We start from the raw sequence: 13,311 nt of genomic DNA on the forward strand, positions 1-13,311 counted from the left end.
TTCCAGTCCCAGTCGGAGGGTATTTTCGATCGGTTCGATATAGTTCCGCTGGTCCAGGACGTTAACTAAGTTTAAAGTGAAAGTGTGTAAGAAGTGTGAAAGTAAAATTATTTTAAGAGTATACATAGTGATTGCAGTTTGGCATTGCGTCTTTTTGGTATGAATATCTGCTCTATTCATTGTGCTGATAAATTGTTCAAAGATGAAGATATAATTCTGCGAACTAACGGTTGTTTTCTCACAAGTTTGGAATCACACAAGAAATTTGAACCTCTACGATTTCTTAGGTGCCGCAGTGGTCGTTTGAGATGGACCATACTGATTGTTGAAAAATAAACCTAATGGTGTGCACGCTAGTGAATTGCAGACAGACATTATACTCGCTATAACTTTCAAAAAGTATAGTGATTCTAATAAAATCCAAAGTACCTTTCTCCGATCAGTGACTACGTTAAAAATAATATTGCACGCTTTATTTGTGAAGTTAGTCCTTCGAAAAGTTCGAGTTATGCTTTTTTACTCTTTATAAAAAATCTACCGATTTCGTTAAATTATCGTCCAGTTCATGATAATTACATCAAATCAGAAAAACACATTTCATTAGACTGAGTTGCGCTATTTTCTTAGGAGTACTTTCTGTAAGTCACCGACAATCGCATTAAAAATGTGTGGTTGTGTCTAGCATGCTGTATGTATTCTCCATTGAAATGATATATATATATATATCTAACCTCCGACAACGTCAGTGCTGCTTCGCACTCCGCTTAGAAATTTATTACATTCTTGAAATTGTTTCTCCTTTATATCTTTTGGACGGTTTCGACGGATATTCGCTCTTCTGTAGCATTTTCTCATACCTCATTTAAATCTTTGAGCAAACAGATTTTCTCACAATCGAAGAATTTTCAGACTCCCCAGAAACTCTGTTTCAGGCTAATTTAACGATATTACAATTGTAAAAAATGCAACATATATACCATCAATATAAATTTTATTTCAAGTTTGAAATAACTGAGACAAAATTTGATTTTTTTGAGCTAGCTTAAAATAATTTTTTGGCAATATATATATAATCAAATTTACACACAGATTGTTCCGGTGTAGAAAAATTAGAATGAAAAAACATATTTCTATTGTCACGTTTATAGCTTCTTGGAAGATTTTTTTCCTGGAATGCATTTTTTACTTTTTTTCTTGATTATCACCTGCCTCAAAAATGACAATGTCGCAGAATCGAGGTCAAAAAATAATTATCGACAAGATAACGAAAACTCCGAAGAAAACATAATTGTAGTGTAGCGTAAAAGCTAGAGAATTTGTCATTTAATATTGAGCGCATCCAGAAACATTTTCTTAGACTGGCCCTAAAGAAATTACAATGGCGCAATCCATCAGAGCTTCCACCGTATCCTGATCGATGTCTACTCCCTGGGCTTAGACACACTGCAACGACGGCGAACAATTTAGTAAGCGCTTTTAATTGAAAAGCTTCTTTGGTAATATCCACCGAAATTTTTTTTTGTCATTTTTTTATTGACCAAAATCATGCTAATACTCTCCTAGAATCAAAATCTACATCGCCCAAGTACTGATCTACACTAAAATTTCGATTGAACAACTTTTATGCTCTAAAATCATATTTTTCGTTAATTTTGGCGATGCTGTTTTTTTTTTTTAATTTCGTGGCTTTGTATACTAGTAGAAATTACCTTTGATCGATAACGTGTTTCAAATTTTAAGTATAAAGGTCGCTACATTAAGTTTCAACTGTTACAGCGTCTCTACAGCAGTCGATCAGCGGTTCTCGTTGTGTACGTTCTCTGTTTGAGTTTTTCTATACTTTTTAACTGTGAGTTGTATTTAAAAGTTCTTAAATATGATTGACAAGTTTGAGTTTTGCGTGGGGTCGGACGACAATCGCGTCAAAGTCGCTGCGCATCGCAAGTCCGATATCGCGAAAGAGTCTAGGCGCAGCCTTACATCAGACAAAAAAAAGGAAGAAGAGGCAAATAAGGCCCAGGAAGGACAACTTTACGGCGCAGGGATAGCTGACTGATGGTAAAAAAATTACTAGGGGCTTTATTATTCCGTTTCTTAAGATTTAAAGCAAAAAAAAATCTGAAAAATATAAAAATGTGTAGGTACTTCACTAGCGACAGTTATGTAGATAATATTTTTTTTTTATTTGGTTGTAGGTGGAGTTGAGCACGACTTCTACTGCTCGCCGCGGAAGAACTAAAAAAAGCGGTTCACGGCGATCGCTGCACAGCCGCCATTTCGTAAAAAAATAGCAATATTTTTTTCTAATCTCCAAGAGTTGCTTAATCCAATGATATATTATTTGTATACCTTACATCTCAAATTTCCTTTTAAAAAAATCATGAAAAAAGCCTTATTTTTTTTTAACATTTGGTGGATATAACCCCTTAACGGAGAAATCGACTTACCTTGGTTGCTTTCGATTCTAGCTTTCGTTCTCAAGCACCGCAGAGAACGTTGCGCAACGATTCGTTACTCATGCCCAGTGCTGATAAAGGTCATTTTCCCCAGCAAAATTTTTCGAAAATTATAGCCAATCATTTTCAATTTTCACTTCCAATGATCGCATCACTCTTTCAGATACACTAGATTTTCGTCCTAGTAACGTGCCGTTATATTCAGATGAAATAGATCACGCGCATCGTTCACGGTTACGGAATAAAATTTGACGACAAATCCAACCAAATGATCTTCACTTCAAAGCGAAAAAGAAAAACAAACAGTCCACTCAACCAAAATGAACCTCACCGAAACATTTTTTCACTGGCACTGACCGATGCCTTGACAATCATCGTTAACTGATAAACTGATTTTGTTGTCTTGCTTTCATCGTATGAAATATAATGAGGTGTTTTGACAGTTCACTTCCATGCAAAAAGCGGGAAGGGCGAACTCTGAAAGGATTGTAAAAAAATAACGTTTATGGATGCTTTTTTCACTTTCACTCAAGAGTCTCAACAAATATCAACCCTGCTCGTGCCTAGGTTCCATCGAACATGTTTTGGTCAAAACGAACCAGTCAGACTAAGTGTGAGATGAGTTTTAAGTACAAATATACAAATATTCTTAATAGTTCAGAAAACTAAAATCCTCTGCAGAAAAGTTAGGAAAGACAAGTTTAACGTTTGCATCAAAAAAAGGGCTTGTATCGGATGGTGATAAAAAAAACCAAGACTGATAATCGACTTGGATACATTTCTCATGAAAGGTAATTATGTTAGATTACAAAAAAAAAATCTTCTCCCCTGCGAGCGGCCTTCCGGTAGTTAACCGGAACAAACGCCTTGGCAGACGAAAACGTTCTTTGATTTATTTATCAATTCCTCCTAGGTTCGCTTCGAGTACGATCGCCAGATCGCTTCGAGTAGTGGGCCGACGTTTTTATGGCGGCATCTATAAATTATGTAACACGAAAAACCTAATTTTTAGACCCCCACCCCCCATATGTAACGAAACGTAACGCCATCACTTACCCCCCATAAAAATAACGTAATGCTCGTTTTGGAGAGTCTCTTCGAGGCTTTTTTGTTACATGACGCTGAACTCAGCACCCCCCTCCCCTGTGTAACAAATCGTAATGCTCAAGGATACTCCTCCTCCCCCATATGAGAGTTACGTAATTCATGGATGCCGCCTATGGCTTTCTTTGATGAACCACCCAACTTCCGGAGGCACTTCGTACTATAGATTTCCCCATTCACGGCCAGTGCATAGCGAAAGAAGAACGACTTCGACATTCCCTTCTCGCTGATTATCAGCCACAGCAGCATCTTCAATATGAAGTGCCCTGCCCAGCAAAATACGAAGTGCCCTTCCCAGGGCCGGATTAAGGCTTGTGGGGCCTAGTAACATCGTCGGCCATTCGGAACCGGGTTTTCTTTCGATGCTCTGGTTAATGTCCAATAGTGCCAAGATGTTGTAAATGCTGGAACGGCCGTATTCGGCGTCCACAAAGTGCCGCCGTTTTCGACCCGGTTTTCGTCATCACGATTAGAGTTCGACTTGTAGAGCTGTCAATTTTTTTCTGCTGGCTCATGGGTTACTATGATTGAGGCTACATAAATTGTTTCGTCAGTGCGTGTTAACCCATAAAAAATCGGCAAAAAGCATTTTTTTAATGCAACAGCTGTTATTTATTTTTTACAGTTATAGGTTTTCTGAAGCCTGCAATATAATGATAAGTTTAGTAGTTTTCATACAAAATTCTATGCGGTAATTTTACTTCAGTACAATATAAAAGTTCATCCTGATACATCCTGGGGATAGTTTTTCGGCTAAACTGGTCGACAAAAGCAAAGAAAAGTTGTTTTAAAAGCTCAAGAAGATTTTTTATGAATTTTGGTACCACTAGTAAATTCTGAAGTGCGTCGAAAGGCTGCAGAGTAATTGCTCTTCGGGTTGGTTCTTCTACGTTTGCTTATGGGAAAACTCTTTTAAGTGTTTGAAAAAGTTATATTTCCCGTAGTAAACATTTTCAGGAAGCTAGGGCAAGACCTGTGTTATTCTTCACGAGTGCGAAGGGCTTATTAAGCTTATTTTCAGTTGCATTGCGAGTCACTTCTAGTGTTCGATAATGAATTTAATATTAACATCAGCACCTTAAATGTTTGAAAACCTGAAAAGTCATGATTTTGTTTTTGTTTCATTCTTTTTTAAATTTTGTTCGTTATTTTATTTAGAATTCAATAGATTGATAGAACGAATTGTTAAATAGTCTAATTTTTCAATAATTCTTACACGAGCTGTTGACAGAATCTACACACTTTTACACTACACTTTCATTTCAGTTCAGTTTTTAATTCTATCACTTTTCACTTTTCACTTGCAAATGCGTATTTCAACGCCTATATTAACTATATAAAACGCCTATAATAACGCCTTATTCAGTGCGTAGATGGACTGCGAACCCTTTAAATTATATAGCTAAGTAGGTAAAGGAATGGGACAAATTTTAAGTCAGAGAACGTGAACAACTTGAGTTAGGTAGAGGATCGTGCGGCCTGGTGATCCATGCCTTGTCGGGATATTTTAGGTAGACATTTGAAAAGTCATGAGAGATCAAGGTAATATCTCTGTTAAGGAGAGTAGCTGGGTTTTGTTTTAAAATTTCCAAACTTTCTGCGACATCTCATTTCCAAAGGGATGTTACGGATCGAACTAGACTAATATTGTCGGTAGTCATAGGGTGATCTTCATGAAAAATATGTTCGGTTATTTTGGATCTGAAATGGTGTGTTATTCCATTTTCCGAGTCTTTTTTAGACTTAATGAGTTCTAAAGTATGTTCCTTAAACCGGATGTCTAAATTTCTTTTGATTTGGCCAATGTAAACCTTATCACAATGTGGGCATGCAACTTTATAAACACCTGCCCTATGTAATTTGTCAATAGTGTCTTGAGTAGAACCCAATGTTTTTTTAAATTGGTTATTTTACTACTATAGATAATATCCATACCAAATTTCCTAAATTTTTCATGAAACTGATGAGTAAAATTGACATCATATTCAACAACTACCCTCTTCCGATCGTACCTTAGCGGTGTAAGTGTAGTGTCAGATTTCCTGTGTTGGATTCGTTTCTTTTTATCAAAAATAGCTTGTAATGAATATGTAAAGAATAACACAGATTTACAGACAATTGAAGAATTACGAAATAAACTTGTCTTCTATTTGAAAGTTGATAAGGGTAACAAAATTGTTATTTTGAACAAATATGACTACGATCAACAAATTGGAAAAAATTAATAATGGTCCATACAGACAACAGAGAGTCAACCCTTTTGCTGACATGATGAAAAATTTCGAAAAAAACTATTAAAGAATGCCAACCTATTTTTGGTGATGCTTTAAAGAGTTTTCGTGTTTTAAATCCCCCACTATCTAGAATAAAGGGCCTTCCAAAAGTATATAAACCTGGTAACGAAATGAGAGAGATCGTTTCTGCTGTGTGGGCAACAACGGAAAAATTGGTAAAATGGTTAGTCAGGGAATTTAAATCAATGCCGAACGAATTTCCTAGTCGATCTGTTAAGAGTACAGGAGATTTTGTTGAAAATTTAAAATCCTCGGGGAGTATCAATACTGACGAGATAATGGTTCTTTTGATGTCATAGCACTCTTTCCAAGTGTTCCAGTGGAAGAAGCTATAAATCTTTTAAAAGATTAACTTCTCTCCCAACGATGTGATAACCATTGGAAAACTAAAGTACGCAGTTCTTTGAAGTTAAGTCGACTTTGCATGTAAGATAATTATTTTTAATTTCGTGGGATATTTTACAAACAAACAAAAGGAGCACCGATGGGGAATTCTCTGTTACTTTTTCTATGTGAACTTTTTATGGCACAATTGGAAAATAAACTAAAAGAAAAAGACTCCTCACCAGATCGTTGGTGGAGGTACGTGGATGATATTTTTTGCATTTTCAAAATATGAGTACGGTCGTGGAAAATCTAGGCCAGTTCTATTCGACTTTGTCTCGTGTGGCAAAACCATTCAAGGAGGTTACACCGATGGCAGCGGAAGAAATCCGAAGACGACCAGCTCCGTGAAGGCAAGGAAGGATACTTCTAGCGCAATCCGCGCCTCCCTTTTTGGGAAAATTACATTTTTATTTCTTCCTAAAGCGGGTGCGTGAGCAATGAAAAAAGTGTGCGTTCAGTATTTTGCAAGATTCAATGACAAAAGATAGGATTATTGCGAGCAAACCCGCCTCTTTTTGGATTGGACAATGATATTCACAATATGATATAAATCTATCCTCTTTGCGAAAAACATCAAAAGTCCAACCAAAAACACGAAATTCTCAACAACGAAATACCCACACTACCTTACAAAATTCGGGGGTCTGATTTATTCCTTCTCCAAGGAAACGAGTGCCTACCTACTAATAACTGACAGCTTTTCAGGTTACTTCGATTACGAAGAGTTTAAGAACCTGTCTTCCAAAGCGACCATAGACTAGTTGAAGAGATGGTTTGCCAACTTTGGCATTCCAAGAGTATTATATACAACGTATTGATCCTCAGAGAGGGAAGCACTCGGTCCTTCAAAAAACCAATGTACACTTCTGTATTGATTTGGTTTGGAACTTTAACTTTACTTTAAATGAACCGGTCTGTGCGGCTGTTGGATACAACATCAATACTGAACAGCTTTTCATCGGGGAACAGAATTAACCAATTTTTTTCCTCTTTTAGCAAAGAGAGCAATTTCTTTGAACGAATCACACGTAGTTCTTTTATACGCTCCGCAATTAAGTGGCGTTTTATTCTAGCTCTGGAAGATGCGTGCAAGTCTTCTATGATGATTCTACGCATGGATTTCATAAAAATGCTGGCATCTTTGGCAAATTTCCTTCTTTGCACGGACCGATTTGATCACGATTTGCGAATGGAAAATGAGGATGTCCACTTCCCGGCTTTCGCTGCTTAGGGTCACATAACATCCAACGTGTGATCAGTTAACTCGTAATCACTTCTTCGGCGTACATTTTCACTTATTGGCAATAAACCAGTTTTATAGTTGGGGGGTGCCTCCACCACAACACTGTTCTTGTTTGAACATTTTCGCATTTTTTTCTGTCGCATACGGTAAAAACAATGACAAGAAATAATCATTGTTTTGTCCATCATTTTTTGTTTTGGTTAGGGAAATGATCATTTCAATTCAAAATATATGGACATACAAACTAAAAAATCGTATCAAAAATTTAATTTGCTAAAAAAAAGTTACCAAGCGTGTACCCGGGTGCAATTGACAAGCACCGTTCTCTCCAGTCAACCACTGTTGACTGGTTAAGGCTAAAGTTCTGAAACGATAGATCAAGATTTATTGACAGAAATCAAAAGCAGAAACTTTAAACAATGTAATCAGCATTAGAATAATACCTAAATTTCCATATTTTGCATACATAAACTAAATATTTTTTATCCATTTAGGACGCCTGAGCAGTTTAGGAACATGGACCTGACAATGAATTGGGATGGCAAATTTGTACATTTTATAACGGATGAAGAAATGCTAACGGTAGCTTGAAACATATGAATTAGTTTCTACCTTCAGGTTTACTCCACAACACAATGATTGGCCCCACTAAGACATAAATTTTAATTCTACTTTACTTTAAACAACAATTTATGTCCAAATATTTTTCCGTGGATTTAACCGATAAACTGAATCAACATTCCATATAAAATGCGGAAGTTCTTAGTCACCCGGTGTTTACATTTTATCTTGTTGCAGATGAACGTGAGCATTTATGACTACCCCCGGGAAATATGGTACATCATTCCGTTGTGGGAGATAATGATCAAAACAGTCACCTTCATTCCCGTTATCACGTTCGGGATATTCGGTAACAGTGCTCTGCTCTGCATTATCTGCACTCTGCGGCCGCTGCGAACCCCGACAAATATTTTGATTGCTAATCTTGCCGTGGTAGATCTGGCCACTCTTGTAGTGTGTCCCACTATGTTTATGCTGCATGACTTCTATCAGAACTATGTGATGGGAGCGACTGGCTGTAAGTTGGAGGGATTTTTGGAAGGTATGACCGAGCGGTGTTGAAGCTTAATTTGTAATTTTCAATCTGATATTTTTTACTAGGATCATTACTTATCACATCGGTTTTGTGCCTGTGCGCTATAAGCTACGACCGTTTGACGGCCATTGTACTTCCCAAAAAATCTCGTTTAAATATTCGTGGAGTTTCGGTGTTGATTTTTTGTACTTGGTTTGGAGGCTTTTTGCTAGCTTTACCCTTGACTATTTTTAGACAGTACAAAGAACGCCAGTGGAATAACTTTCTTGAGACATTTTGTGCAGAAAATACTAGCTTTCTTCCCCGGTACTGGCACGTGCTTATCGGTGCCCTTGTGTGGTTTCCGTTGACCGTTATGATTTGCTGTTACAGTATAATTTTTCTGAAACTTGATCGCTACGAACGTAGAGTTTTGAGCCGGGAACATCCCATTTCTGTGAGCTACAAGAAGAAGGTGGCTAAATCTTTGTTTATCGTATTGGTGGTTTTCATTATGCTAAGAATCCCTTTTACAACATTGGTGTTTATTCGATACAACCGGTACGTTAGCGAAAGTACCGATCAAATTGGGCAGGATTTTTTGATCCTTTGGTATGTGTCACACTACATGATGTTCTTGAATGCAGCGATCAATCCTGTAATATATGGGTTAACTAATGATAACTTCCGAAAAGCTTACAATAAAACCAAGGTCTGGCGTTGCTTCTGGGATAATAAGCACTTAAACAGGGTAAGTAACATTCTATCTGTTAAGATAGTCGTGAAATATATTTACCTTATTGTTGGTTTTCAGGTTGAACCAAAACGGGAGCCCGCTGTTAAGGTCATAGGTAATCTGCAGCCTCGCGGACCTTGTGGAAATGATAAGCTGGATGATCTGTCTGGCTGGGTAGTTCAACCAAAATACTGCCCGTTTACTGCTGCTTCCCGGGAGACTAAATCATCACAGTTAAAACCTACCACAGGAGACAACGACCGAAGTCCTTACTATATAAATAATTTCTCATACTTTGGAGAATTTCCATGTAAAATCAACACGCTTCAGTCAACAGGATATATTTAAAATCACAAATAAAGTCAATGACGTTGAGTATCGTTTAGTCCACTTGTAATTGCCGAAAAGATCCATCAACACCAAACAAAGACTCGGCGTCCTTTGGCCGGCCAGGTCGCTTCCGCTCGTCCGTTCCGTACTGATCCTCTTCCAGAAAGTACTCTCGATTGGCAAGGAATTTTTTCTCGGCACGGTTTATGATGTCCTGAATAGGTCCTGCCTCTCCACCGTATTCTGCTGGTAGCAGTCGCTTGGGGACGTGTTCATAGAGTGACTCTAAATCATGTCCGTGAACGTAAAGCTTTGAAGAAAATTTGAAACATATTTTTTTCATAATTTAACACTATGCTCAAGATTAACTCACCCGAGATTTATTTTTTTCACTCATGAAGTTTTTAAACATGTTGAATACCAATTCAAATCCTGATGGAGTGTTTATGTAGTGGAATCCTTTCTGGCGCAACGGAGACGCCTCCTGGCTCATCATTGTCATTTTCTTCACGAAACTAGGCGAGAATTGCAAAAAATGAGCCATTGTGACGTTGGCAAGGTCCAGGATACCGATCTAGGAATATTTTACTCTGTTATTTTTGCTGAACAAATTTAATCTCACTTACCTGTCCCGCAATCACAAAATTGTCATCCTCTACCATCATCAAATCGTTTGCCATGGTGCTTACTCGTATAACATCTTCTATAGTGTACTTCGCCGGATCATACATTGCGGGTCGAATCAGTATCACCCGGGGAGAATCGGGCGATTCCGTATTCGGTAGCGCAAGACCCACGCCAAGCCGTATAATCTCTAGCGTTTTTGGATCCTCGGGATCACGGCCACGAATCAACTCAGGCGACATTGTCCGCACGGTATAGAACATATCCAACTTTTCTTTCGCTCGTTCCAAACTGTACTTACAACCTCTCAGAAAGGCGATAAGGAACTGGTCGTCAATCCGCGACCGCATGTAAGCGGTCTTGGCGATCCATTGGCGAAACGCGTTCAGATCCTCTTGGATGCGTTCCGGCCGTTCATTCAGTTCCGCTATGGCCTTTTTGCTCAACGCGTCCGAAAGGGGTCTGATGTTCGCCATGCTGCAACCGAAAAGTGCCCTCTTTAGATGACTATACGAAATTTGAATTTTTGTTGCTGAACTGTAAAGTCCAACGCTTATCAAGCACAGCTGATAACTCTAGTGCATGCTTATCTGACGAGAATTAGATAAGCAGTTTTTTTTTGCAGTGTCATGCTATATTTTTGGAGTGTGTAGTAGAATGTGATATTGTTTGATATTTATGTATTATTTCCGACAGACGTTTCGAGGATTTGTGTGTAGTATTTCTAATTCATAGACTTTGTACACTTCCGATATTTTAACTATCGAAGTTCACCGCTGTCTTTAAGAGTTGATAGCATAATGAAATGTATCGTTGTGTTCAATTATATACTACACTTTTCACCTGGACACTAGGGTATTGTTTCACTTAATGAACTCTTAGGACGGAGCGACAGCGTGACACTGCGGGAGGTTGTAGATACTTCGTTATTTAACCACGGTCTGTATGAAGTGACGCTCGGGCTCGACTTACTCGGCGGTTGCTGATAAGGAACAATACCTGGAAATGGGGTTTATTGATAGTAAAGCATTCTGATGTGACGATGTCGTTTGCTTCGACAGACGTTGGAGATGATGTTGAAAAAAAAAAACGGACATTAATTCAAGACTGTTTTGGCAATTTATGTAAATAACCTAGAAATCTATCCAAAAGCCTTAGATTAATTAATTAAATTAGGTATTGTTCATTAGCATTGTTTTAAAATATGACGTATATCAGGGTATCGAACGTCTTCGGCAGTGGTATTCTTCGGCAGGTTTTTGCTCAAGACCACTGCGAAGACTTTCGATACCTTATATAAATTTCTAAAGCGTATTTGCCAATTTTTGTTGCTAATTTTCTGACATTAATCTGAATTTCGGTCATTTTCCATCAACAGAAATTAGCATCTCGTGACTCCGCGAAGAAAAAAAAATCTGTTTTTTTAAATACGATGCGATTTGCAAGATAGTTTAAAAATCGTTTTTTTTTTGATTTTCTAATATTTTTAAGAATTACTCTAAACTACAACACTTACTCTACCAATCAGACGAGTGCCGTGGTGGTTTACCAGTTCACCAGTTTCCCAGGCGTCTCATCGCCCATCAGTGTTCTTTGATCTGCTGAAAAAACGCGATCTCATAGGGTTGTCGTGCGGCATCTTGCGGCGTGTCCAGCCCGTCGCAGCATATTGTGTTTAACCAAGTGTACGATTCACAGGTTCTCTTCGAGAAATACGCTTGCGCTACTCTCCATCGTTCATCTGTACTCCAGCGTACATAGTTCTCAACATCCTCCGTTCGAAGGGCGTTCAGGTCCTCTGCGAGAAGCGTTGTTGTTTCGATTCCATAAAGGATTTTTGTGCACCTACGTCAGTTCCTGTTCCGCTTCTGCTTGCTGTATCGCGCTTCAGATGTCCATAGAAGTACTACTTCTACCTGTCGAGCATATCGATGACCTCCATGAGCCGGTTCTCATCCACGTCATTGCACATGTTGTCTTGCGACACAGAGCCTCTAAGGAGTGGTTCGCCTTCCCGTAGAACTTACACGTATTGCTGGCAGAGGAGAGTTGCTTGAGATTTTCATATTCATCATTCTTTCACTGGCACTTATTTCGTCTAAGAATGTACGTTTGTAGCCTCGCATTCCAACGCAAGTTTCGGCAGACACCCGGTCCGGAGCAAAAGAAGAGCAGCTTCGAAATCCTCTTATCGCTGAATGTCAGCTACAGCAGCACCTTCTTGCGGAACTTGGTGTGTGAAATGAACTTCACCTCGGAGCTCACTTCCTTCGTGGGGGAAGTAAAATACGAAGTGCCCTGCCAGTCGTTGCCATCCAGGGCGAAATAGGTGTCATTGTCCATTGCCACCGCCACGTCGCGGTTCACCGGGAAAATCGATTTTACTATCTTATTCAGATACTTCCTGGCATGTATGTCCATTGGGCTGACATGATTTAGGGGTGCCGCAAAGCGCTCAAAGTTGTAATTTTTCGAAAATCTACGTAATCTATGTACATGAAATTTGGAAAATCGGAATTTTATTTTCGATGACAAATAATTAAAAATGCATGAAACGTCGAGATCTGGTGTTACCTCTAAGAAAATTTTGGCCAAAAATCGACTTTCTAGAACTTAATCGTTTTCTGGGCAACCGAAGGTTTTATATGAAATATTCTAGCAGTGGCTTCTAAAATGACTCACAACTCGTTCCAAACCACATGTAAATTGTTTTAATGCTCATCAGATATTTTAAACTTGTTTTTTATTATGGTGGTTCATTTATGTTTTACTAGGGAGGTCTCAAAAACAATTGAAGTTCAATTTGAAGTGGTTTAGTAGGAAAAACATATTTATAGACCTACTACTCTTATTATACTTGATTTACCACAAAGATGGACCAACTATTTTCCGTAAGGGTGATAGCAACTACGAAAAACATGAAATTTCATTATATTCAACAGAAAAGATAAACCTAACCTCTTAGCCCTACATTACATGCGCTGTTGTATTTTATCAGTTGACAGGGGTAACACTGATTACTACGATTTCACACGCGCTGTTGTTTTAGCGATATTTATGTG

General features: G+C 38.3%; 2 protein-coding genes across 3 annotated transcripts; one reads left to right on the forward strand and one right to left on the reverse strand.

Moving 5' to 3' along the window:
• The first annotated feature begins 18 nt into the window (after window positions 1-18).
• LOC129722926 (somatostatin receptor type 5-like) lies at window positions 19-9,643 on the forward strand. Its single transcript, XM_055676778.1, has 5 exons — window positions 19-157; window positions 7,979-8,066; window positions 8,283-8,586; window positions 8,646-9,310; window positions 9,374-9,643. Exons 2-5 carry the CDS (start codon window positions 8,001-8,003, stop codon window positions 9,641-9,643), a joined length of 1,305 nt encoding a protein of 434 aa, XP_055532753.1. The 5' UTR covers window positions 19-157; window positions 7,979-8,000.
• LOC129722927 (retinol-binding protein pinta-like) lies at window positions 9,621-11,181 on the reverse strand. Of its 2 annotated transcripts, none has more exons than XM_055676780.1 (4): window positions 11,093-11,181; window positions 10,252-10,726; window positions 9,999-10,199; window positions 9,621-9,935 (listed from the first exon to the last, which is right to left on the reverse strand). In XM_055676780.1, the coding sequence occupies exons 2-4, from the start codon at window positions 10,723-10,725 to the stop codon at window positions 9,678-9,680; spliced, it is 933 nt and encodes a 310-aa protein (XP_055532755.1). In that variant the 5' UTR covers window position 10,726; window positions 11,093-11,181; the 3' UTR covers window positions 9,621-9,677. The 2 variants fall into 2 exon arrangements, with proteins under 2 accessions (XP_055532755.1, XP_055532754.1); XM_055676779.1 differs by having other exon boundaries at window positions 10,788-11,175.
• Window positions 11,182-13,311: the final 2,130 nt, after the last annotated feature.

Source organism: Wyeomyia smithii, chromosome 2 (assembly GCF_029784165.1).
Source record: "Wyeomyia smithii strain HCP4-BCI-WySm-NY-G18 chromosome 2, ASM2978416v1, whole genome shotgun sequence".
Classification (NCBI taxonomy): Eukaryota; Metazoa; Arthropoda; class Insecta; order Diptera; family Culicidae; genus Wyeomyia; species Wyeomyia smithii.